The sequence below is a fragment of the Cetorhinus maximus genome, chromosome 11 (assembly GCF_964194155.1).
Source record: "Cetorhinus maximus chromosome 11, sCetMax3.hap1.1, whole genome shotgun sequence".
NCBI classification, from domain to species: Eukaryota; Metazoa; Chordata; class Chondrichthyes; order Lamniformes; family Cetorhinidae; genus Cetorhinus; species Cetorhinus maximus.
In genome coordinates, this window is record NC_135889.1 from 9,189,364 (window position 1) to 9,216,996 (window position 27,633).

The 27,633-nt window shown below is 45.2% G+C and overlaps 1 protein-coding gene across 1 annotated transcript in view; it reads left to right on the forward strand.

Moving 5' to 3' along the window:
- The first annotated feature begins 1,838 nt into the window (after positions 1-1,838).
- The window catches only part of fastkd2 (FAST kinase domains 2), a 30,925-nt gene continuing 5,130 nt past the window's right edge, over positions 1,839-27,633 (forward strand). The window contains exons 1-9 of the mRNA XM_078551510.1: positions 1,839-1,857; positions 2,841-3,659; positions 5,059-5,162; positions 6,993-7,101; positions 10,179-10,302; positions 12,603-12,742; positions 17,595-17,770; positions 21,638-21,801; positions 27,275-27,496. Of these exons, the coding sequence (XP_078407636.1) occupies positions 2,925-3,659; positions 5,059-5,162; positions 6,993-7,101; positions 10,179-10,302; positions 12,603-12,742; positions 17,595-17,770; positions 21,638-21,801; positions 27,275-27,496 (1,774 nt within the window). The 5' untranslated portion in view covers positions 1,839-1,857; positions 2,841-2,924. The remainder of the gene's footprint in view (positions 1,858-2,840; positions 3,660-5,058; positions 5,163-6,992; positions 7,102-10,178; positions 10,303-12,602; positions 12,743-17,594; positions 17,771-21,637; positions 21,802-27,274; positions 27,497-27,633) is intronic.

The window sequence follows — 27,633 nt, forward strand, 5'->3', positions numbered from 1 at the left end:
GAGCAATTAAAATCAGGGATTCTCAAGAGGCCAGAAATAGAGGAGAGAAAGGGTGTGGGCCTGGAGAAGATTGCAGAGATAAGGAAGGGCGGGGCCATGGAGGGATTTGGAAACAAGGATATGAATATTAAAAACGAGGCATTGCCTGACCAGAAGCCAATATCTGTCAGCGAGCGTAGGCGTGATAGGTGGAACAGGCGTTGGTGTGGGGAAGGACATAGGCAACAGAGTTTTGGATGACTTCAAATTCACAGAGGGTAGAAAGGGGAGGCCAGGTCAAATCTAGAGGTAACAAAGGCATGAATGAGGGTTTCAGAAGCAGACAAGCTGAGGCAAGGGCTTTTGCAAATATACTTGAAAAGAAAAAAAGGCTAGGCCAGATTTTAGTGCCCATTCCTAATTGTCCTCGATAAGGTGGTGGTGAGTAGCCTTCTAGAACTGCTACAGGTCACGAGGTGTAGGTGCACCCACAGTGCTGTTAGGGAGGGAGTTCCAGGATTTTGACCCAGTGACAGTGAAGGAACGGAGATATATTTCCAAGTCAGGATGGTGAGTGGTTTGGAGGGGAACTTCAAGGTGGTGGTGTTCCCATGCATCTGCTGCCCTTGTCCTTCTGGATGGTAGCGGTCGTGGGTTTGGAAGGTGCTGTCTAAGGAGGCTTAGTGAGTTCCTCTCCCTCCTGACTCCCCAAAGTTTGTCCACCATCTGCAAGGCACAAGTGAGGATTGATGGAATACTCTCCACTTGGCTGTCACAGTTCAGTTTCTGGTAACCCCCCCAGGATGTTGGTGCTCAGTGGGTAGCACTTCTGCCTTCTGAGTCAGAAGGTTGTGGGTTTCATAGTCTCAGTCCAGAGATTTGAGCACAACGTCTAGGCTGACATTCCAGGTTGGTACTCAAGGAGGTGCTATCTTTTAGATGAGATGTTAAACTGAGGGCCTGTCTACCCTCTCAGGTGGATGTAAAATATCCCATGGCACTATTCAAAAAAGAGCAGGGGAGTTATCACACATGTCCTAGCCAATATTTATCCCTCAATCACCATCACAAAAGAAAAGATTACCTGGTCATTATCACGAGGGACGAGGCCACATAGGAATTTGTTTTGCTGGACTAGAAGACACGTCGGTCAGTAGGCATTGAGCTAATGGCTGATTTGGTAGCCTTGGTGTAAGTTAGGGTGTTGGCAGCAGAATTTTAGATGAGCTCAATTTTACAAGCCCAACTTATTCAGTGTTGCTTTTGTCAGTGCACAGGGAGTTACCCAGACTCAATCAATTGTACACGATAGCATGATTCAGCCCATTCAGGTGACCAGGAATATAGGAACAGGGGTAGACCTCTCCGGCCTGCACCTACATTCAATTAGATAATGACTAATCTCTGCCTCAATCTCATTTACCCACATTTGCTCCAAATCTCTTGACACCCTTACCTTACAAAAATATATCAATCTCTGTCCTAAAAGCTAAAACTGTCTCCCAGCACCCACAGCTCTTTGGGAGAGTCACAAATATTTACTACATTCTGCTGTGAAAAAAAGTATTTGCTAATTTCATTCCTGAAACGACCTGGCTCTAACTTTAAGAATATTATCTTGGAAGAACACTAGGGGAAGAGTGAACTGCAGAAGCTATTCAAATGGATGGGCTGAGGGAAGTGAGAAATTTTAAGCCAGGGCTTGGTGGTGCCAGGCCCATCTGCGCCTGCGCCAGATGGAGCTGGGTCGTCACTTCCGCAGGTGACGCGGCGTGAAACCACTCTATCCCTTCAGCGCAGCTGGAATCTCGCGATACTTCAGGGCTCCCAAGATGGCGGCGCCGTGTTAACCGTCAAGGAAGCGGCTTTCGAGTGGAGGTGAGGCGGTGGAATGAGATCAGATTAAACCCCGGGACCTTAACATCGGACATTTCAATAGAGCGAGTGTCCATGGAGGGAGAAAGAGCCAGAGGGAGGAGAGGAGAGGAGAGGACAGAGGGCAGAGGGCAATCGTAGTCTGACCGCTGACCCCTCCATTCAGTGTGCGGGTGATAAATTTAATCTTCAATTTGTCGCCTCTAGTTATGGGTTTTACTGATCAATGGAGATCCTTCCCCCTAATTTTAGTAATATTACCGAATTACATTCCCAGAAAGGCGGATTAGCTCATCCATCACCTTAAATATTAAATAACCCATTAGTGTGTTTAGACTTGACATTCAATGGCATCATCTCAAATCCCCCCACCGACAACACCCTGGGGGTTACCATGGACCAGAAACTGAACTGGACTAGCCATATAAATACTGTGGCTACAAGACCAGGTCAGAGGCTGGAAATCCTGCGACGAGTAACTCACCTCCCGACTCCCCAAAGCCTGTCCACCATCTACAAGGCACAAGTCTGGAGTGTGATGGAACACTCCCCACTTGCCTGGATGAGTGCAGCTCCCACAACACTCGAGAAGCTGGACACCATCCAGGACAAAGCAGCCCGCTTGTTTGGCACCCCATCCACCACCTTCAACGTTCACTCCCTCCATAACTGGCACACTGCGGCAGCAGTGTGTACCATCTACAGGGTGCACTGCAGCAACTCGTCAAGTCTTCTTCAGCAGAACCTCCAAAACCTGCAAACTTAACCATCTTGGGCAGCAGGAAAATGGTAATCCATGAGTGTTGAGAGCAGAGGAATGTTTTTTTAATTCATTCAAGGGATATGGGCGTCACTGGCTAGGCCAGCATTTGTTTTCCTTATTTCCTAATTGCCCTTGAAATTGCTAGGTTGCTGTTGTAATGCTTTTCAAATTTCAACAGTACCACAACACTAGCTGTTTGTAATAATTCTTTTTCTTGTTGCAGCTTGTCAGAAAGCACTGTGGTTGTTCCCTTGTGGCAATCAAAGTGAAGTGGGTTCAAGGTGTTTTCGTCCTTTGTCTCTTCATCATGAATATCCACCCAGCTGGAACTCAGCTTCTCAGGAACTTGAGACTGTGCAGCTTTCTCTCCCGTAGATGTGCATTAATTGGTTTTAGAAACTGTGCCACTAGCATCCAAAAATATAGATTTGCACCATTGAAGAGGCAGAATGGCTTTCCTTACTGCCTGGAAAATCATTTGGATTTAACATCAATCCGATTCCATTCCTTTAAGAACACACAGCAGCAAATTCCTACAGCAGCATTAGAAAATGAGCCAGAGAACGGGAATGTCCACAGCAGAGAAATCAGTGGCGACTCTGTTCCTTTCATTGGCCATTCATCAAAAAGGGCAATCGCACAAAATCTAGAGCCGCTTATTGAGGAATCTATCACTGAGCAGAAAACCCTATTGTCAACCGAGAGGGATGAGTCTTTGGATCAATTCTTTGACAGGCTTCGGAGGTGCACCTCTCCCAGCGATGTGCTAGACCTGTACGTAGAATCCACGGTGACCTGGAAACAGATCAGCAGTTGCCTGATGACCATGTGGAGGACGACCAAGAGAATGTCAGAGGATCAAAAACGATACGAGCGGAAACTGATGTTTGAGCATCCGGTCTTCGAGAAGATCTGCCAGCAGGCGCTGAAGGAAGCTCAGTCAATGAATTGTAATGACTTGGCATATAGTCTCTTCGCTTTGGTAAAGATTGGTGTGTCCCAGCATAGCCGAGTCATTCATACGCTGCTGAGAGTGACCCAGGTAAATGCGATTGGTGCCTCACAAAGGGTTGCTCTATAGATCTAGGCATAGAAGCTGGAATCTGGCTCCAGGATAGGATATCACTTTACGAAACTCTTTTAGCATCAGCTGAAACTTTGTCCCCTGGTTGAGAAAACTGAAGCAAATAACAAACAAGAAAGTCTAAATGAGAGTGTTGATTGGCTGACAGATGTAGGCAGTCCCTGCCCCAAATTTGTTTGGTCTTCCATCCTGTTATTCTTCAGCAGCAGAGCTTCATAACTGAGAATAAACTCAAAAATCTTATTTAAAAAGATTTTTTCATTTCCCGTATCTAATCAAGTGTTGGTAACAGACAGGGGTTCATTCACAGCTCTTCTGCTGCAGAAACCCTTATCCAAGCCTTTGCTACCTTCTGACTTGACTATTCCAACGTACTCCTTGCTGGTCTCCTACATTCTACCCTCCGTAAACTTGAGGTCATCCAAAACTCTGCTGCATGTGTATTAACTTATGCCAAGTCCAGTTCCCTGATCACCCTTGTGCTCGCTGACTACATTGGCTCTCAGTTCAGCCAAACAGCAACTTGATTTTAAGTTTCTCATCCTTGTTTTCAAATCTCTCCATGGCCTCACCCCTCCCTAATATCTTGCAACCCCACAACCCTCCGAGGTATCTGCGTCCCTCCAATCTGGCTTCTTGTGTATTCCCAATCATAATTGCTCCACCCGTGGTGTCTGTGCCTTCAGTTGCCTATGTTTCAATCTCTGGAATTCCCTCATTATACCTCTCCGCCTGTCCACCTCACTTTCCCCATTTAAGACGGGAATTAAAACCTACCTCTTTGACCAACCTTTTGGTCATCTGATTATCTACTTATGTGGCTCAGTGTCGTACTTTGTTTGGTTACACTGCTGTAAAGTGACTTGGGGCATTTCATTATGTGAAAGGCGCTCTATAAATATAAGTTGTTGTTGGCGGCTCTAATACTGGCGTTCTGACCTGCGATTGAATTCCTACTTTGAAGCTTTTTTGAGGCCTAATTGCAGGTTTTTAAAATGATAAAAAATGATTCGATTGGCTTGATAGAGGGAGGCTATTTTCTCTGGTGGAATAAACCGGAACATGGGGCCACCGTCTTAAAATTAGAGCCAGGCCGTTTTAAAGCAAAATCGGGAAGTATATTATCCATACAGAGGGTGGTGGAAATGTGGAATTGTCTCCCTCAAAAGGATGTGGATTAATTGGAATTTTTGAGACCGAGATCGATTTTTATTAAGTGAAAGTGTTATCCTGTGATCTAATAGAATGGTGTGGTAGAGTGGTGGCTATGTTACTGGGCTAGTAATCCAGAGAATTTGAGTTCTGAACCCACTGTGGCACCTGTAGTAACCTGCCTGATCTGCCTGTGGTCTTGTAGGGACGTCTGAACGAGTTTGACGAGAGGGCTCTCTCAGTGCTGTCCAGTTGTTTGAAGAACATGGAAGAAGGCAAGAGTGTCAATGCACTGCGCGTAGGCTTGAGGTAAGGTGGACTAGCTGGACAGACCATAAACTCAACCTGGTCTGCATAAGTGCCCCAACTCAGTACGTGTGTTAGAAATGCTGTCAATGTTCCATGGAATCCTTACAGCACAGAAATAGCCCATTTGGCCCAACTGATCTATGCTGGCATTTATGCTCCAGACGAGCCTCCAGTCACCCTGTCAGTATATCTTTCTGTTCCTTTCTCCCTCATCTGTTTAGCTAACTTCCCCTGTGGTAGCGAGTTTCATATTCTATCCACTCTCTGAGTAAAGATATTTCCTCTGAATTCCCTGTTGGATTTGTTAGTGACTATCTTATCTCAATGGCCCTTAACTTTGGACTCCTACATAAGTGGAAACATTTTCTCTCTGTGTACCCTATTAAACCCTTTCATCATTTTAAAGACCTCTATCAGTTCATCCTAGAGAGAAGAGCCCCGGCCCCTTCAGATTTCCTGACAGTTGTGCCTTCTCAGTTCTGGTATCATCTTTGTGAATGTTTTGCTGTTTCTCCCGTGCCTCCACATCCTTCTGTATAAATCGATTGTGTTTTAAAAATCAAGAGTAATTGAAAAAAGGAAGTTGAAATTATGTGAAAGCTGATCAGACTGTTTTAAAACTATTTTTGTTTTTAAAAATTGGCCCTCATACTGAAACAATCTTGTGCTGTTTCACCTCTATCTGATAATACTTTCCTTCTGTAAGCTCTGCTCCTCATATTGCTGTGTCTGTGTTGCTGCAACAGGTCAGAAGCTCAGAATAAAGTGGGCAGGGGAGGAGTTCTTTGATCCTCATAATGCTGCCCTTCTGTTACAGATTCAGAACAAGGACAATGGTATTCCATTCTGTCACTCCTGATGCATGTCGGGAATTTGAGATATTCCACATTTGTGGCTCATAGGAACATAGGACTTAGGAGCAGGAGTAGGCCATTCAGCCCTTCGAGTCTGTTCCTCCATTCAATGAGATCATGGCTGATCTGGCTGTGGTCTCAACTCCACTTTGCCGTCTGCCCCTCATAACCCTTGACTCCCTTGTAGATCAAAAATCTAACTGACTCAGCCTTGAATGAATTCAATGACCTAGGCTCCATTGCTTTCTGGGAAGAGAATTTCACAGACTAACGACCCTCTGAGAGAAAACATTTCTCCTCATCTCCATCTTATGCAGCAGACCTCTTATTCTTAAACCTTGTTCTCTGGTTCTAGCCTCTCCCACAAGTTGAAACATCCTCCTGGTATCTACCCTATCCAATCCCCTCAGGATCTTATAAGATCACCTCTCATTCTTCTAAACTCCAATGGGTATAGGCGCATCCTGTTCAACCTTTCTTCATAAGATATATCCCTCATTCTGGCAATGCGTCAAATGAACCTTTTCTGAACTGCGTCTAATGGTGATTATATCTGTTTTTCAAATAATGAGACAAAATTGTACACAGTATTCCAAATGTGGCCTCACCAAGGCCCTGTACAACTGCAGTAAAACTTCCCTACTTTTATATTCCATTCCCCTCACAATAAACACCAACATTCCATTCGCCTTCCTAAACACTTGCTATACCTGCATAACAACTCATGCTGTACATTTGTTCAAAGCTAATGGATGGAGGTTAAGAGGCTGGGAGTGCACAGTTTACCCTATACGCAATGTCAGCTTCCAGCAGGAGCAACTTGGCAGGATTTTCATGCCGACGTTACTCCCGATTTCTCCTGCTGAGCCAGGCTGTATATGATCCGGGATGATTGGAAATTAAATTATGAAGCAGTTAAGGTTTTGTATCTGTACAAAGAGAAATGGACAGTGTGTTTGATGTTGGCTCTTGGCAGGCTCCTCGTGGAGCTACGCATTCCAAAGATCAAGGGAGTGATGGCCCTGCAGACCATGATGAGGTGTATTGGTAAAGGTGCCCCACTGCCTCTGAAGAAGAAGCTGGAGGTAGGAAGCTGCTTTTTCATTCTCGGCCCATGAGCATCACTGGCAAGGCTGGCATTTGCTGCGTGGGTATGCTTACCTTTTGAGAAGATAGTGGTGCCACCCTAGAGGGTAGTTAAGAGTCCAGCACATTGATATGAAATCACATGTAGGCTTAGACCGGGTAAGAATAGCAGGTTTCATTTGTGAAGGACACTAATGAACCAGTTAAGATTTTCCAGTAATCTGATGGTCACTGATAAGTGCAGCTCCTACAACACTCAAGAGGCTTGACACCATCGAGCACAAAGCAACCTGCTTGTTTGGCACCCCATCCACAAACATTCACTCCCTCCACCACCGACGCACATTAGCAGCAGTGTGTACCATCTACAAGATGCACTGCAGGAATTCACCAAGGCTCCTTAGGCAGCACCTTCCAAACCCACGACTGCTACCATCTAGAAGGATAAGGGCAGCAGACACATGGGAACACCACCACCTGGAAGTTCCCCTCCAAGTCACTGACTTGGAAATATATCGCCATTCCTTCACTGTCACTGGGTCAAAATCCTGGAACTCCCTTCCTAACAGCACTGTGGGTGTACCTATACCACATGGACTGCAGTGGTTCAAGAAGGCAGCTCACCACCACCTTCTCAAGGGCAATTAGGGATGGGCAATAAATGCTGGCTTAGCCAGCGAAGCCCACATCCCATGAATGAAGAAAAAAAAATTTCAGTGTCACCTGTGAAAAGGAACAAACTCAAATTTTTGGGGGGAGGAGTTGCGACCTTTGCAACACCCTTCCTTTATGATGCCACCTGTCAGTTCACTGACGCAGCCACAGAATAGAATGGGTGACCACTCCCTCGTGGTGGGTGAGGGCAGAGTAGAAAATGATCAAAAATCTAAAGAGGGAACCAAGTTGGGTGGGGAGTGATGGGAGTGAAGGACCATCCCTTCCTATTCTACGTGGGGCACCGTTTTCAATAGACACCTGGCTGTAGGGGTTGGGGGAGCTTGCAACACAGGGGTTATGCATGCCCATTATTGACAGTCATGTGCCATTTTGCAGGTTTAGGCATCAGCATATTAATATTGCCAACAGACATCTTGGTGCAGCTAAGTGATACTAGTGTGGCCGAGTGGTTTAAGCCACTGGATTTGGGTGTTAGTCTCTGCGGAGGTGAGGGTTCGAAACCCGTCATTGCCAAAGTTTCAGTTGGTTTACTTTTAGGGCACTTCAGCAAATCACTTTGGGTGAATCCTACAGCTCAGGTTTAATGCAGGGGAGGGTGCACGGTGCTTTATTTACTTGGCTGATTCCTGGGATAAGGGGTTGTCTTAAGAAGAAAGGTTGGGCCTGTACCCATTGGAATTTGAAGAATGAGAGGTGATCTTATTGAAACATATAAGATCCTGAGGGGACTTGACAGACTGGATGCTGAGAGGCTGTTTCCCTTTGTGTAACTAGAACTAGAAATAGATCTTGTGGACCAGAACTAGGGGTCACGGTTCAAAAATAGGACAAGCGATGGGGAGAAATATTTTCTCTGAGGGTCGTGGGGCTGTGGAACTCTGTTCCCCAGAGGGCAATTGAAACAGGGTCATTGAATATTTTTAAGACAGAGGTAGATAGCTTCTTGACTAACAAGAGAGTCAAAGGCTATAGGGGGTAGACAGGAAAGTAGGGTTGAGGGCACAATCAGATCAGCCAAGATCTTATTGAATGGTTGCAGAACAGACTCAAGGGGCCAAATGGCTTGCATCTGCTCCTAATTTGTATGTTCGTAATAGGGAGGGGAGGAAACAAAAGCAAGCCATAAAGTTGTACAGAAGTCTGGTAAGATCACACCTGCAACACTGCGTACAGTTGTGGGCACTGCACCTCACAAAGGTTATATTGGAGAGGCTGCAGTACAGATTCACCAGAATCATACCAGGGTTATATTATAAGGAGGGATTGCATAGAATAGGCATGTATTTACTTGAATATAGAAGCTTAAGAGGTGATTTAATCAAGGTTTTTAAGATGATTAAGGGAATTGATAGATTCTCCCTACCCACCCTATTTCCTGGGATGGGGGCAGAACAATGGGTAGAGCCTTCAAAGTAAAGCCGGCCATTCAGAGTGAATTCAGGAAGCACTGCATCTCACAAAGGGTAGTGGAAACCTGCCATTCTCGCCCCTAATGAAAGCTTTGAGGCTGGGGGCCAATTATAATTGTCAAAACTGAGATTAGAAACAGCAACAGAAGCGTTATTAAACAGGAATGACCCCGAGCCACATAAGGAGACGTTAGGTCAGATGACCAAACGCTTGGTCAAAGAGGTAGGTCTTAAGGAGTGTCTTAAAGGGGGAAAGAGAGGCGGAGAGGTGTAGGGTGGGAATTCCAGAGCTTAGGGTCCAACAACTGAAGGCATGGTCACCAATGGTGGGGGCGATTAAAATCCGGAATGCTCAGGAGGCCAGCGTTGAAGGAGCGCAGATATCTCGGAGGGCCGTGGGACTGGAAGAGATTACAGAGTTTGGGAAGCCGAGACCATGGAAGGACTTGAAAAGAAAGATGAGAATTCTAAACTCAAGATGTTGCTTGAACCAAAGCACAGGGGCGATGGGTGAATGGGACTTGGTGTGAGTTCCGACACAGGCAGCAGAGCTTTGCATGACCTCAAGTTAATGGAGGGTAGAATGTGGGAGAGCAGCCTGGAGTGCATTGGAATAGTTGATAGATTTTTGCTGGGTAAGTCTATGAAGGGACATGGTACCAAGGTGGGTTAATGGGGTTAAGATACTGATCAGCCATGATCTAATTGAATGGCGGAACAGGTTCTGGAGCTGAACTGTCAGGAAGTGTTTCAGTGGTGATGACACATTCTGTTCTGCCGTGTGGAGGATACTACAGATCACAAGGTGGATATTGCACTTTTCTCACTTCATTCATGTAACTGCTGTTATGCATATCATTGGCACAATGCTACAATTTTAAGACTCCAATTCAGATATGTGGCGACGTGTTACTTAAAACTGTCAAGACCCAATATTGTTTCAGACAACTGTGAAGTGATTTAAAGGCTCTTGCTTTCTGTTTTGACAGAACAAAGCATTCTCTTTGCTGAACGAATTCACTCTTCCCAACTCTCAGTATATGTTTATCACACTGGCAGTCATGGGCCTCTGCTCACATCCACTCTTAAAGGCCTGCAGCAACAGGGTTATCGGTAAGTGATCCTTAACTTTAAAATTCTCGTCCTTATTTTCAAGGCCCTCCATCGTTTTATCTCCACTTTTCTCTGTAACCTTCTCCAGCCAACAACCCTCCAAGATCTCTGCGCTCCCCCAATTCTGACCTTTTGTGCATCCTCAGATTTAATTGCTCCACTGCTGGTGGCTGTATTTTCCGCCGCTGAGGACAGGGACTCTAGAATTCCCTCCCTAAACCTTCCTTTAAGCTGCTCCTTAAAACCTACCTCTCTAACTGAGCTTTCAGTCACTTGTCCTCGTGCAGCTCGGTGTCAAATTTTGTTTGATGCTCCTGTGAAGCATCATGAGATGTTTTACTACATTAAAGGCACTTTATAAATACAGGTTTTTGCTTCGACCATTTAGCGATAATGCTTCTCCAACACTTCCCAAGTTTGGGAATGTCCTAAGATCCGGGTCCACCCTGTTCCCGATCCTTCCCGTGTACAATCCTGACAGCTGCTAACTGCCTTCATCCTTGGAAGTCAGTTTGCAGAGGTCACATAGCCTTCTTAATATTGCTTCCTCCTTGTTTTGATTTTCACCACATGATAGCTATGCTCTATCACATCATTCCTGCATTTATTTATTCTTTCATGGGATGATGGGACTGCTGTGGGTCTGGAGTCACATGTAGGAGATACTGGGTAAGGACAGCAGATTTCCTTATCTAAAGGGTTTTTATGACAATCAATGGTAGTTTCACTGGCTTTCAATTCCAGATTTTATTAATTGAATTTAAATTCCACCAAATGCCTTGGTGGGATTCGAGCCAGAACATTAGCCTGGGCCTCTGGATTACCACTCCTGTGACATTACCACTATACCGCCATCTCCCACCAGTATAGTGCCTTTCACATCCTTAGGACATCCCAAGGTACTTTAGAGCCAATAAAGTATTTTTGAAGCAGTAGTCATTGTTGTAATGTGGGAAACATGGCAGCTGATTTGTGCACAGCAAGCTCCCACAAACAGCGATGTGATAATGAACAGATAATCTTTTGGTGATGTTGGTTGAGAGATAAGTATTAACCAGGGGTAACTCCCTTGTTTGCCTTTGAAATCGTGCCATGGGAACTTTTGTGTACACCTAAGAAGGCAGGCAGAGCCTCGATATAAGATTTTATCTGAAAACTGGCTCCACCGACAGTGTAGCTCTCCCTCAGTACTGTACTGAGAGTGTCAGCCTGGACTTTTGTGTTCAGCTGTCTGGAGGGAAACTTGAACCCATGACCTTCAACTCGGAGGAGAGAGGATTAACTAGATGCATGGAAGGTTTTATACTTTTACCTTGTGATTCAGTTAACTGCAGGTTAATGGTTAATGGGATGGTTTGGTGGTTTGGGATTCTCTGCCTATTGGCCTAGAGTTGACTGTATTGGTGTTGTCCTCAGTTTATTTGGTGCCAAGCTATAAGTGCTGGAGGCCTCAGTCTGAGGCAACGCACCTTTGGCATTGGCTGGAGGATAACTTTGTAGATAGATTTCTCATCCTTATGTTCAGGTCTCTCCATGGCCTCGCCTCTCCTTACCTCTGTAACCCACTTCAACAAGCCTCCAACATCTCTACATCCCTCTAATTCTGACCTCTTGTGCATCTCTTATTTCCTTTGACCCATCATTGGCGGCTGTGCCTTCAGCTGTCTGCCGCTGAGCTCTGGAATTCTCTGCCTAAACCTCTCTACCTCTCTGTCTCTCTCCTTCATGGCGTTCCTTAAAACCTACCAACCTGTCCCAATATTTCCTTATGTTTCTGGCTGTCAGATTTTGTCTGTTGGTCCTCTGAAGCGTCTTGGGATGTTATACTAGATTGATGGTGCTATATAAATGCAAGTTGTTGCTGGCCTCAGTGGAGGTTCAAGTCTCGATTGTTGTGGTCACCTGCATCCATGGAGAGAGAAGCAAAGTTAACGTTTCAAATTGACGACCTTCTGACAGAGATAACAGCTTTTAAGCAAGTACAGAGTCATGGGGAAGGGGGAGGGAAGAACTCAAAGGGGAAGATCTGTGATGGGGCAGGAGAAATGAAATGATGAAAGGGATGATGGTGCATGGCAAAAGAAAGTGATAATGGGACAAGGAAAGATGGGTCTCAAGGACGTTACAACAGGGCAAGAGGGATTAGGATAAAGTGGAAAAGGCTCCCATGTCTCTGGAACATGGTGGAGAAAGGTGAGTAATTCCAAAGGACTAGAGTTGCTTGATTGTGGCTTCTATTTGAAAAGAGAAAAAACAAGGAACTTTTCACTATGTATAATTTTACCATATTTCTCCTCCAGAGAATATCAATGGTATCCCATTTTGGCGACTCGTGCACATTTTGCAGTCATGCAAGGATCTCCAGTACCGGAACCCTGATCTACTTAATGCCATAGGCAACCATGTGGCATCAACCCTGGCTATCTGGCAGGTTAAGCAGGTGAGACGGCATCCAGAGTCGAGTCTGAAGGGACCCATCTTGTGTAATTGGCTCTCTGAAGGGGACAAATACACTGGGCTTTGGGGAAAGAGCAGGGAAGTGGAACTAATTGGACAGCTCCTTCAATGACCCAGCATGGACAGCCTGGGCCTGAATGGCCCCCTTCTGTGCTGTATCATTCTACGATGCACCTGGCCTGGGCTGCAGCGACCGACAGCTGAAGGCCATCCATCTTAGCAACCGGTCTCAAGGTCAGAGGTTGAAAGACAAGATGTTGAATAAGCAGTGTGAAGAGAGATCTGATGGGGGCTAATCAATGTGGAGCATTACTCTGCCCTGTTCTCTTTCAGCTCCCCAGTCAGACCTGCTGTCTACCTCCAGCACATTTTATTTTAATTTGACGTTCAGCCTTATATGTTTTTTTAAATAACACAGTAACTCTTGCCGAGCCGAAAGTTGTCATGAATAGTTCCCCCGTGTACACACGCCCCACAGTCTGCCTGGCCAACTACCTATGCACAGATTCACTCATGAAGCTGCCGCTGCACTGCACAGGCCAAGTATATTTCACAAACTACTCGTTACGTTGGGACAACCTTGAAACTTTTCTAAATCATAAGAACGAGATGCAGTCATTTTACACAGGTGTAAGCCCTGAAAGATGCATTATCGCAATAGAAGCCTGCCAATTATGATACACTGGGATTAGCTGCTGGAGTAAATGAAAAGGCAAAATGCAGTTATATAGGAAAAAGGCCAGTTTAACATCACAACTGTAACCATAAATGACACTTTTCTTTTGATTTATTGGAATAGGTTGAACGGGCGAACGAGTTGAAAGGTTTTGTGCAAGAGGTTCCTAATCAGCCCAGCTAGCTCAGTTGGTAGGGAATGGGACTCTTGATCCCAGGGTCATGGGTTTTGAGCCTCATATTGGGTGATGACTTTTTCTTAAACATTCCAGTCAAAATACTTTTTAAATATTCGCTTGATAATACAGAAGTATTGAGTATTGCTGGGAGAAAGAGACATGCTGTTGAAGACTTTCGTCTTGCACTCAGCAGGACAGATTCGCAAGAATATCAAATCTCAAAGCGAGCAACAATTTATACTGCATGAGAAGAGTGTGCTAACTGGTTAGCAAGAGGACCCTGATTGGTTGAGGCATTGCCATGGAGGATGCACCAGGGAACAGTTAACTGCCAAGCTTTTGTTTAAGTCCAAACCAAGCAGGTCGACTCTGATGTTTTCATCAATACTTCAAATACTAATTTATTGATTTTTGCTAACTCCATAGTTAAGAGCAAATAGTTTTGGTTTCCAAGACTGGATATCACCGAAGCTAATTGGTTACTGGGGGGGGAAAAAACTTATTTTTACCATTACAAGGCCCTGACTGTTAAAACGGCTGCTCTTTGAGTAGTTGTAATTTTTTTTTCATTAATTGATTTTGTTGCAAAGGAGACAGTTATAAGACACCAGCTTGCAAAGAAATGCATAATTCAGTGACAGAAAGCAAGAGCTGCGCTTAACTGCATCTCTCACTTTAAACAGCCTGATACTGTATCCACACATGTGCTCCCCCTGGTGTTGTAGCACAGCTAAACGCAGCCTTTTTAAAAAACATTTATTTCACTTATCTGTTGTCTCTACAACTCTACCTCTATCTGCTAACTCTGAGAATCCCCCAGATCACAAAATGAGGGCAATTAATAAATGAGGGCAATTGCGGTCCACTGTGAATTCTGAATTTAACTTTTTCTCCCTGTACCTTTCTCAGGGATTGTGCTTGATCAGGATTTGACTTGCCTTTGACAATCTCCATTGCCTCAGTCCAAGCCAGCCACCTGTTAATGGCAAGTTCCCCCTTTCCTTCCCTTATCCAGCCTTCTGCTTGTCATCTTTGGGAAAGCAGAGAGCTGTTGGGAAATGAGCAGTGTAATACAGATGTGAAGTAGGCTAAAGAGACGAATATTTGTGTGCAAATAGAATGTCTATTAAACCCATTTTCTCGGTGCATCTGCAGGTGAACAATTGTGCACACAAAGGTACTCGATATGTCCATCCAGACTGTCTCTCATAAGTGCAATGCCTTGCCCATCACAACATATAACACTCCCCACCCTACATCTGAAACCATATAATATCTGGGGAGAGGTGAGAGATAAATCCAGACCAAAGGGGGGAAATTGATGAAATTTCTCTCTGATGACCTTACATGATCAAACCTAATCTGGGAGATCACTCTGGACCTGATTAATGTTACCCAGTTTCCATCTCTTGTACAAGGTCATCTCCACCCCAGACAGATCCAGGTCCAGCTCTTGCTTGAAAGAATTCAGTGAATCACCGAACACCCACCGAGACAGAAGCCTGTTCCAGAGGGTCACTACTCTCCGTGAGGAAAATCACCTGCTGATATCAAATTGAGATCTGATGTTATACGACTTTAAATTGTGACCTCCTGATCCCCCCCCGCCAAACCTATTCAATTGGAACAACCTGTCCACACTCACATCCACACACACACACGCACACACACAATCTAATCCCTTCATCATCTGATCAACTGCATGGTGAAGTAATGCTTGAACTACAGTAGATCACCCATTATAGTTCTTGGAGCAATAGACGCTTCAGTGAAATGCCCATGAGGCATGTGCTATAACACCTCATGTTTGTATAATACCAGGGCAAAGGGGGTTAAATTATGCATAATCTTGGCTTGCATACTCTTGAGTATAGGAGATTGAAAGGGGATCTGATTGAGGTGTTTAAAATGTTAAATGGATTTGATAGGTTAGAGGTCCAGAGACAACTACTTACCCAGGTTGGGAAGTCCGGAACGAGAGGGCAGAACCTTAAAATTCGAGCTAGGCCTTCAGGGTGATAGCAGGAAGCACTCATCACACAAAGAATAACAAAGTTAGGAACCCTCTCCCCCCCCAAAGGATGAAGATACTGGGACAATTGGCATATTCGAGACTGACAGAGTTGTTGTTAGGCAAGAATATCAAAGGACCAAAGGTGGTAAATGAAGTTGAAGTACAGATCAACGGTAACCTAATTGAATGGTGGAGCAGGTTCAAGGGGCTGAATGGCCTCCTCCTGTTCCTATGTATAGTCCTGCACTTTGTACTTTCTACAATATTGACTATAGCTTTATGTTGGGCCATATACAGTACAAAAGAACAATTGTGTTTCATCATTGCAGTGCCTGCAGACTGCCAATAATAGGAATGTCTTCGGTTCAATTGTGCCTCTAAATCTGAGGTCCAGAGATGTAATATATTGTAAATGATGTGTTAACAGGGCATTTCTGTAAAAGGCAATTCTATTCCTTGTGTGAAATTGAGGTATGAATACTGGTTGTCCAGCTTCGAGAGTAAACCCCCCCCTAGTGTTTCTCATGGATTTGCTGATTGTGAATAAGGTTCTTTTTTAAGTCATATTGATTTCAACCGAATGAAAATCCGATGGTTGTATCCAGGGCGCTTGATCTATTCAGCCAGGTTACCACCCAGGTGATGAGGAAGCAAATCTAGTTTACTATGTCACGGGAGGGAAGGGGGAGCAGAATAAAGTCCTTTCAGCTCGGGGGCCGTGGTATAAACACAAAGCATATTGACTTGCTGCCTTTCTCCCTCTTGAGCTATGATGAGTAAAGTGAGCTTGGGCCATATCACATTGTTTGCAGTGTATACCAGCCCTCATGTCAAAACTACTCGAATGTGGCAGACATTTACACTAAATTGGCAAGAGGTATTGGAGGTGGGGTGGGTTGATATGGAAGTTAAATCCCTTGGGTACGAGATTCTCAACCTTTTTGCTTCTAAGCCAGCCACCGCTCCCCCAGCCCCCGTCATGTTTTAAAAACTCCATGGACCCTCTGCAACAAAATACACATGTTTAATACATAAAAATTAGTTATACAATTAAACATGTATATTATTAGTGTTTTGCTTACTCAATGCAAAAGTGAGTTGAAGCAGCACTCCGTGTTGGAAAAGCACGGCACCACCATCCCCAACCAACTCCAAAAATAATGTTGCTGGATCAGCGTGCGTGCTGGGAAACAGGCCCCTTGCGTGCACAACTGAGCACCAAGCGCTGAGGGTTTCCCTGGCAGTGCCTTCACAGCCTGAGGCATTGCGGCCTTGTCCTTTGTGACAGAACGTGCAGGTTCGTTGGAGTTTGTGTGGCCAATGTTTAACGTATCACAGACATTTTTTGACCCTCTGTGCCATCAGCCACAGCAGAAGGGATGCTATTTTGAGGGTTGACGATATCCCAATGGGCCTGACACAACAGCCAGGGAAGGATGTGGGGGTCAATAGCGAGGGAGGGAGGTGCAGGGTAGACCGACCCCATCCCCCACCCCCACCTTGTGGCTCAGGTTTGATGGTGCATCATGGGAAGAAGCCCAGGCTAAGGCAGCTTCTCTGTCAGGGACAAGGGGGCAGTCTGGATCCAGCAAGTGGAGCCTTTGCAAATGATGTGGGGACTGTGACAGTGATGGCTCCTTTACTACCCACCACCACCACCATCCCTCACGTACCCCCAGTTGAGGTTGAGTACTCCTGTCATAGACAATGCAGCAGAGTAGGAGTCCTCCTGTAAGTGATGAATTGCGATGCCAGTGCTGAGGGAGCTTTACTGTCAAGTTTAGCCTTGATATACTTTACCTAGATGTGCGTGATGGGTAGTGTAGTGTGATCTTCAGTTAACAGCTAAGCAGAGCAGTAGCTGGCTTGCACCAAAGATGGGAAAGTGTCCCGGTGCTCCGGCATGTCATTTGTAACTTGATAAGCAAAGAAAGCATGTGTCATTATTGTGCTCTTCTCTGTTCCAGGTAATGCTCTTCCTAGTGCTGTTTGCAGACCTCGGCTTTTGTCACACCGAGTTGATGGACGCGTTTGCAAAGATTGTGCTGGCAGAGCCTGAATCCTTGACTTTGAAGGATGTGCTGTCAGTTCTTCGTGTGTACTCCCTGCTGAACCACCGACTAGACGAGGATTGGGCGGGGCAGTAAGTCTCAGTCCTGTTAGTATTTCATCTAACAGATGTTCAGGTGTTCCTTACATTAACAATACAGCAGCTTGTATTCCTGTAGCACCTTCAATGTAGCAAAATGCCCCAAGGTACTCCACCGGCGTGTTATCAGACAAAATGTGACATCGAACCACATTAAGCGATGTAAGGATGGGCAACCAAATGCCCGGTCAAAGAGTTTTAAGGAGCAACTTAAGGAGAGAGGCGGAGAGGTTTAGGGCGAGAATTTCTTTGCAGCTGAAAGCACAGCCATTGCAGGGATTTTTTTTGTTGCGTTGTGTCTGGGTCTGCAGATTGATTATTATTCCTTCATGGGATGTGGGCATCGCTGGCAAGGCCAGCATTTGTTGCCCATCCCTAATTGCCCTTCAACTGAGTGGCTTGCTCGGCCATTTCGGAGGGCAGTTAAGAGTCAGCCACATTGCTGTGGATGTGGAGTCACATGTAGGCCAGACCAGGTAAGGATGGCAGATTCCCTTCCCTAAAGGGAATTAGTGAACCAGATGGGTTTTTATGACAATCGATGATAGTTTCAAGGTCACCATTACTGAGACTAGCTTTCAATTCCAGATTTATTAATTGAATTTAAATTCTACCAGCTGCTGTGGTGGGATTTGAACCCATGTCCCCAGAGCATTAGCCGGGACCACTATACCACCTGAGAGAGGATTCTTCGCAATTCCCACAGCACAGCTGAAGACGTTTGAGTCAGTCATTTATGGGTTCAAGTCCCACTCCAGGACTCGAGCACATAATCCAGGACTCGAGCACATAATCCAGGCAGACACTTCAGTGCAGCATTGGGAGAGTGCTGTCAGAGCTGAGGTCTTTTGGATGAGATGCTCAATCAAAGCTCCTTGTGCGCTGTCAGGTAGGTGTTAGAGATCCCATGGTACTGTTTTGAAGAAGAGCAGGGAAGTTCTCCCTGGTACCCAGGCTAATATTTATCCCTCATCAATGTCACTAAAAATAAATTATCTTGCTATTTATTTCACTGCTCTTTGGGATGTCAATGCGCAAAAAGATGACTGTTACAATCCAATTGTCATCTAGTTGTAAAAGTTCTTTGAACAAAGCAAGCAGAGTAAACAAAAATTAGCGCCTTCATACTTGCAATAGACATTCTGGCCAAGATTATCTGATTGTAACCCATTAAACCGTTACTATCAGCGTTAAGAATGGAAAGCGTAGGCATTAATTTCTGTTTATCGAGTATGGTGTGAATCGACTTGACTTGGTTATTATACTTTAAATCAAACTGATTTTAAACCCTGGATGTACTATTAAGAGCAGACAGCAGAAAAAATAAGACCCCATGGACAAGATAGTGCATTTATATCATATCAATATTGATGAAATAGAATCTGATGGCTAGCTCACCCATGTAGAAACACACTCCAGTTCATAGTTATGAACTATAAACTCAAGTCCGAATGAAACCCAATTCATGTTTGGTCATGAACTGTTCAAAATCTTTTTCATATTTCCTTTTTCGATCTGTGGACATTAGTGGCCTTGTCTTGGGCATCTTACCAAATATTAATTCCAATAAGTGCTTATCATGGAAGAATGAGTCCAAAGCTAGTCTTTTACCTCAAGCAGGTTTATTCTTAAGACAGCTCTGCAGAGTAACAGATTCTCCCAGCCCCTTCCACACCAGAGTGTTACAGCTATACCTATTTATAGGTAAGCCAATGCCCATCACCTGTTTTAATAATGCAATCGTCTTAACAGTGTAATTTCTATACAATGTAATTGCCAGTCAACTAGAAGATTGTTATTGGACCTTGGCAATGTAATTACTGATACATTGACACCAAATAATGTGTTAGTGTAGTCTGTTGTGTATCAACATGCTGGTCTATGCGACAGAGGATGTGAGCTTCCTTGGCCATTAAGCAAAGCACTGAACAAATAACATGGAACTTTCCCACAGGTTGAAAAAGGAAGTTCATTTTACAGGAGACCTTGACTTGCACAAGTCCATCTTCTAGCAGAGGTTTGAGAGCTGTATGTCGGCCTATTGTCCTGGCTGTAGAAAATTGGTTGTGATGCCTTTGAAATTATGACAGGGTTCAACAAGGTAGACTTGGAGAAGGTGCTTTCGCTTGTGGAACTAGGGGCCACCAATGTAAGATAGTATTTATTAGCGATTATCAGGAAATCAGCAGAAACACCTTTATCCAGAGAGCAATGAAAATGTGAAACTCGCCATCATGTGGATTAGTTGAGGAAAGTAGCATAGATTTAAGGGAAGCTAGATAATTATGTGAGGGAGAAAGGAATAGGAAGACACGTTCATAGGGTGACTTAAAGTAAATAGAGTGAAAGGAGGCTCAAGTGGAGCATTAATGCTGGAATTTCATAGAGTGGAATCAGATGATACAGAACCAAAGACCATTCAGCCCATTATGCTTGTGTGGGCTCTTAGAGTCAACCAATTAGTCCCACTCCCATGTTTTCTATCCTCATAGTCCTGCAAATGTTGCCCCTCCAAGCATTTATCCAGTTCCCATTTGAAACATAAGGTGACGGGAACAGACCCAATATTATCAGGCAGTGCATTCCAGATCAGAAAAACTCGCTGAGGTAATATTTTTTTCCCTTATGTCACCTCTGCTTCTTTTGCCAAATACCTTAAACCTGTAGCCTCTGTTTACGAACCTTTCTGCCACTGGAAACAGTTCCTCCTCACTTCTCTTATCAACACCCTTCATGATTTTGAACATCGCTATCAAATCTCCCCTTAACCTTTGCTGGTCTAAGGTGAACAAGCAAGATTACAATATTTTTTTTTTGTATATAGTTTATAAGAGAACAGACCCAGTTTTTCCATGTAACTGAAGTCTTTCATCCCTAATACCATGCTGTTAAATCTCCTCTGCACCCTCTTTAAAATCCTTTCAAAGTGTTGTGGCCATTCCTGCTGGAATCTAACCAGTGTTTTATGAATGTTTAGCATAACTCCCTTTTACACTCTTGGTCTCTATTTAGAAAGCTAAGGATCCCGGGTACGTTTTTAATAGCCTTCTGAACTGGTCCTGACTCTTTCAGAGGCTTGTGTACATATGCCCCAAGGTCCCTCTGGTCCTGCACCACTTTTAACATTATACCATTTAGTTTATATTGCCTTTTCTCACTCTTCCTCCCAAAATGAACCACTTTGCACTTGTTCACCTTGAATTGCATCAGTCACACGTTGGCCTGTTTCACCCTTCCATTCCACCCTTAAGTCTGTTACTGTCCTGCTCACTGTCTCCTACAGCGTTGTGTGCCATCTGCAGACTTTGAAATTATGAAATAAAAACAAAAAAAAAAATAGTGCAGGAAATACCCAGCAGCATCATCCGTGGAGAGAATAGAGTTAACGTTTCAGGGCGAGATGACCTTTCGTGAGAACGATGCCCCATTTTCCCAATTCCAGGTCATTCATCTATGTCAAAAACAAAAGTAGTGGTCCCAAACCCAAACGAACCCCTTGGGGGGAACACCACTGCACCAGTCTGAAAGACAGCTGCTCACCACGCCTCTCTGCTTTCTGTCTCTCAGCCAGTTACATATCCATGCAGCCACTGCCTCTTTCATCCCATGACGATAGATTGGTTGGGTGGCGTGGCCTGTTTCTAGGCCATAAATTCTAGAGAATATGTAGGGAAATCTTTAAAAAAAATAAGAAGATAAACCATGCCGAGAAAGTTAACTTTTAACCCCTGGGTGAGTGGAAGTAATGCTGCTCAATTCTGTTTTATGATCAATGTCAGCCTTGACATTTTGACTGATTTTGGAATACAAATTGAGGTGCTTTTTTTTTTTGTTCCTTTTCCTCTCCCCACCCCCTGCCAGCTTTCTCCAGACTTTAAGTGATGGGTTTGAACTGTATTTGTCCAAGTGCTCTTCGCTGGAGCTCCTCCGTGGAGTTTACTCTTTGTGTCTGATGGGCCACTATCCCCAGGCTGCTATACACCAACTGTTTCAGGATAGCAGCCTGAGTGAGCTGCTTTCGTCAGGTAAGTGATCGTCACTTTATTCTTCCCTATCCATTTGAACGGTTAGGAACAAGCGTAGGCCATTCAGCCCCTCGAGTCTGCCCCACCTTCATTGAATTCGATCATGGCTGACCTGCCTCTTAATTCCACCCACCCACCTTGTTACCATAACCCTTAATACTCTTACCAACGGAAATTTATCAATCTCAGTTTTGAAATTTTCACATGACCCCCCCCAGCCTCAGGAGCATTTTAGGGGAGAGAGTTCAAGATTTACACTCCCCTTTTGTGTGAAGAAGTGCTTCCTGACATCACCCCTGAATGGCCCAGCTCTTGTTTTGAGGTTATGCTGGCTTGCTTTGGATTTCCCCACCAAAGGAGATCATTTCTCACTACCTATCCCGTCACTCCTTCAAACGTCTTAACTCTTCAGTTAGATCACCCCATTATTCTTCTATGCTCTATGCAATCTGTCCTCATAATTTAACGCTTTTTGCCCTGGCATCATTCTGGTGAATCTGCACTGCACCCCCACCAAGTCCAATATATTCTTCATGAGGTGTGATGTCTATAACCGTACATAGTACTCTAAATGAGGTCTAACAAGGACTTTTTAAAAAATTCTTTCATGGGATGTGGGTGTCACTGGCATGGCCAGCAATTGTTGCCCATCTCTAATTGCCCTTGAATTGAGTGGCTAGGCTACTTCAGAGGACAGTTAAGAGGGTTGCTGTGGGTCTAGAGTCACATGCAGGCCAGACCAGGTAAGGATGGCAGATTCCCTTCTCTAAAGGGACATTAGTGAACCAGATGGGTTTTTATGACAATTGATGATAGTTTCATGGTCACCATCACTGAGATGAGCTTTCAATTACAGATTTATTAATTGGATTCAAATTCCACCAGCTGCCGTGGTGGGATTTGAACCCATGTCCCCAGAGCATTAACCTGGGCCTCTGGATCACTAGCCCATCCACATTACCACTACGCCACCTTCTCCCCATGTAATAATAGTTATTTATATAAGTGTAACATAACTTCAACTCATTTGTATTCCAGCCCTCTTGATATAAATGTCAATATTTCATTGTACCTGTCCATCAGCCTTTTTTTCTTTATTCATTCATGGGATGTGAGCGTCACTGGCTGGGTCAGCATTTATTGCCCATCTCTAATTGCCCTTGAGAAGTTGTGGTGAACTGCCTTCTTGAACCACTAGAGCCCATGTGGTGTAGATACACCCATAGTGCTGTTGGGAAGGGAGTTCCAGGAATTTGATCCAGTGACAGTGAAGGAAGCTCTCTACTCCTCCACACTTCCTCGTTTTCTCACCGTTTAGAAAATGTTCAAATTTATCTTCCTTGGGAACAAAAGTGGGTGATCTCAAGACTTTCCCAGCATCACAGATGCCAGTCTTCAGCCAATTTGATTCATTCCACGTGATATCAAGAAAGGGCTGAAGGAACTAGATACTGCAAAGATCTATGGGCCCTGACAATATTCCGGCAATAGTACTGAAGACTTGTGCTCCAGAACTTGCCGCGCCCCTAGCCAAGCTGTTCCAGTACAGCTACAACACTGGCACCTACCCAGACATGTGGAAAATTGCCCAGATAAGTCCTGTACACAAAAAGCAGGGCAAACACAACCCGGCAAATTACCGCCCATCAGTCTACTCTCGATCATCAGTAAAGTGATGGAAGGGGTCGTTACCAATGCTATCAAGTGGCACTTGCTTAGCATGTTCACTGATGTCCTTTAGGGAAGGAAATCTGCCGTCCTTACCTGGTCTGGCCTACACGTGACTCCAGACCCACAGCAATGTGGTTGACTCTCAGATGCCCTCTGAAATGGCCTAGCAAGCCACTCAGTTGTAACAAACCGCTACAAAGTCACAAAAAAGGAATTAAACCAGATGGACCACCTGGCATCGGCCTTGGCACCGGAAGCAACAACAGCAATCTCAGCCCTGTCGACCCTGCAAAGTCCTCCTTCCTAACATCTGGGGACTAGTGCCAAAATTGGGAGAGCTGTCTCACAGACTAGTCAAGCAACAGCCTGACATTGTCATCCCCACGGAATCATACCTTACAGATAATGTCCCAGACCCCACCATCACCATCCCTGGGTATGTCCAGTCCCACCGGCAGGGCAGACCCAGCAGAGATGGCGGCACAGTGGTATACAGTCAGGAAGGAGTTGCCCTGGGAATCCTCAACATTGACTCCGGACCCCATGAAGTCTCATGGCATCAGGTCAAACATGGGCAAGGAAACCTGCTGATTGCCACGTACTGTCCTCCCTCAGCTGATGAATCAGTGCTTCTCCATGTTGAACATCACTTGGAGGAAGCACTGAGGGTGCCACGGGCGCAGAATGTACTCTGGGTGGGGGACTTTAATGCCCATCACCAAGAGTGGCTCGGTAGCACCACTACTGACCGAGCTGGCCGAGTCCTAAAGGACATAGATGCCAGACTGGGTCTGCGGCAGCTGGTGAGGGAACCAACAAAAAGGGAAAAACATACTTGACCTCATCTTCACCAGCCTGCCTGCGGCAGATGCGTCTGTCTATGACAGTGTCGGTAGCAGTGACCACCACACAGTTATTGTGGAGACGAAGTCCTGCCTTCACATTGAGAATACCATCCATCATGTTGTGTGGTACTACCAACGTGCTAAAGGGGATAGATTTCGAACGGATCCAGCGACTCAAGGCTGGGCACCATGAGGTGCTGTGGGCCATCAGCAGCAGCAGAATTGTTCTTGAACACAATCTATAACCTCATGGCCCAGCGTATCCCCCACTCTACCATTACCATCAAGCCAGGGGATGAACCTTGATTCAATGAAGAGTGCAGGAGGGCATGCCAGGAGCAGCACTAGGCATACGTAAAAATGAGGTGTCAACCTGGTGAAGCTATAACACAGGACTACTTACATGCCAAACAGCCTAAACAGCTGGATACTGCTGCTTAGTGATAGACAGAGCTAAGCAATCCCACAACCAACGGATCAGATCTAAGCTCTGCAGTCCTGCCACATCCAGTCGTGAATGGTGGTGGACAATTAAACAACTCACTGGAGGGGGAGGCTCAACAAGTATTCCCATCCTTAAAGATGGGGGAGCCCAGCACATCAGTGCAAAAAATAAGGCTGAAGCATTTGCCACAATCTTCAGCCAGAAGTGCCGAGTGGATGATCCATCTCAGCCTCCTCTGGAGGTCCCCAGCATCACAGATGCCAGTCTTCAGCCAATTCGATTCACTCCACGTGATATCAAGAAATGACTGAAGGCACTGGATACAGGAAAGGCTAAGGGCCCTGACAATATTCTGGCAATAGTACTGAAGACTTGTGCTCCTGAACTTGCCGCACCCCTAGCCAAGCTGTTCCAGTACAGCTACAACACTGGCATCTACCCGGCTATGTGGAAAATTGCCCAGGTATGTCCTGTACACAAAAAGCAGGACAAATCTAACTCAGCCAATTACCACCCCTTCAGTCTACTCTCGATCATCAGTAAAGTAATGGAAGGGATCATCAACAGTGCTATCAAGCGGCAATAGCTTAGCATTAACCTGCTCACTGACGCGCAGTTTGGGTACAGCCAAGGCCACTCAGCTCCTGACCTCATTACAGCCTTGGTTCAAACATGGACAAAAAAGCTGAACTCCAGAGGTAAGGTGAGAGTGACTACCCCTGACATCATGACCACATTTGACCAAGTGTGGCATCAAGGAGCCCTAGCAAAACTGGAGTCAATGGGACTTAGGGGGAGAAAACTCTGCTGTTTGGAGTCATACCGAGCACAAAGGAAGCTGGTTGTGGTTGTTGGAGGTCAGTCATCTCAGCTCCAGGACATCACCGCAGGAGTTCCTCAGGGTAGTGTCCTTGGCCCAACCATCTTCAGCTGCTTCATCAATGACCTTTCTTCCATCATAAGGTCAGAAGTGAGGATGTTCGCTGATGATTGCACAATGTTCAGCACCATTCGCAACTCCTCAGATACTGAAGCAGTCCATGTCCAGATGCAGCAAGACCTGGACAATATCCGGGCTTGGGCTGACAAGTAGTAAGTAACATTCGCACCACATAAGTGCCAGGCAATGACCATCTCCAACAAGAGAAAATCCAACCGTCACCCCCTGATGTTCAATGGCATTACCATCACTGAATTCCCCCACTATCAACATCCTGGGGGTTACCATTGACCAGAAACTGAACTGGACTAGCCTTATAATTACTGTGGCTACAAGAGCAAGTCAGAGGCTAGGAATCATGCGACAAGTAACCCACCTCCTGACTCCCCAAATCCTGTCCACCATCTACAAGGCACAAGTCAGGAATGTGTTGGAATACTCCCCACTTGCCTGGATGAGTGCAGCTCCCACAACACTCAAGAAGCTCGACACCATCCAGGACAAAGCAGCCCGCTTGATTGGTACCACATCCACACACATTCACTCCCTACACCACCGACGCACAGTAGCAGCAGTGTGTACCATCTACAAGATGCACTGCAGGAATTCACTAAGGCTCCTTCAACAGCACCTTCCAAACCCACGACCGCTACCACCTAGAAGGACAAGGGTAGCAGTAGGAACACCACCACCTGGAAGTTCCCTTCCTTGCCACTCACCATCCTGACTTGGAAATATATCACTGTTCCTTCACTGTCGCTGTGTCAAAATCCTGGAACTCCCTCCCTAACAGCACCATGGGTGTACCTACACCACAGGGACTGCAGTGGTTCAAGAAGGCAGCTCACCACCACCTTCTCAAGGGCAATTAGGGATGGGCAATAAATGCTGGCCCGGCCAGCGACACCCACATCCTGTAAAATGACTAACAAAAAAACTCAATTATTACCTGTCAGTGGCCCTTTGCAGCTTCCTGCTTTCATTCCACATCACTTACTGTGCCACCTAGATTAGTGTGATCAGCAAACCTGGATATGCGACACCCTATTCCTTCACCTAAGTCATTTATAAAAGCAGTGGGAAGCTGCCACCACAGTACTGATCCTTGGAAAACACCACTGATCACATCCTGACAATTTGAGTATAGACCTGTTTTCTCTACTCTGTCTCCTTCATCCAAACCACTTCCCTACCCACCTTGCGTGCACTTGCACAACCTAGCACATTCGTAGCAACAACATTATCTCATAGAGGACCATTGTTTTGACCAATGAAAATGGTCACTTGTGTTAATTGTATGTAGGTGGTGGGCATTATCTGGGGATTCATTTGTCCTCCTATAAATAGGGACAGACAAACTGCGGTGGTTAAGTTAGAAGATGCATGTTTGTAATGCTTATCTCTGTAAATAGGCGGTTAGAAATGTATGTAAAAATTCACTGTGGTTCTATCCTTCACCAACTGGCTTTCTGGAATGCAACAACCTGGGTCGTTTCTCTCCAGGTTCAGGTAAACTGCAACAAAAGATATTCATCATTGCCTTGAAACCCTCTCTGATTTTATCTTTTCCAGCCAATGTCTACCGTGAGTCAAATGAGCGAATGCTTCAGTGCATCTACCTGTGCCTGGAGTTAGAAAATCCATCCTTTGCCAGGCCAGCGAATGCCAGTATTGCCAGTCCCTTATTGCCCAGTGTTACGGTGAACACAGAGGTACAGAAGGCTGTAGATACCACCTTGGGTGACAGCAGCCTGTATCGCCAGGGCTTGGTGTTGAAAAACATTCATTTTATAGGTATTTGAATTTTTTTTTTAGAACTGATCAATTACTTGAGAGCTGTGTTTTTCTGTGGCTCCAAAATACTGTTATTGAGAGGGTTCAATACCTTTTGCTAATCGGGATGTCAGGGATTTGGAGAGCAAGAAGGGGCA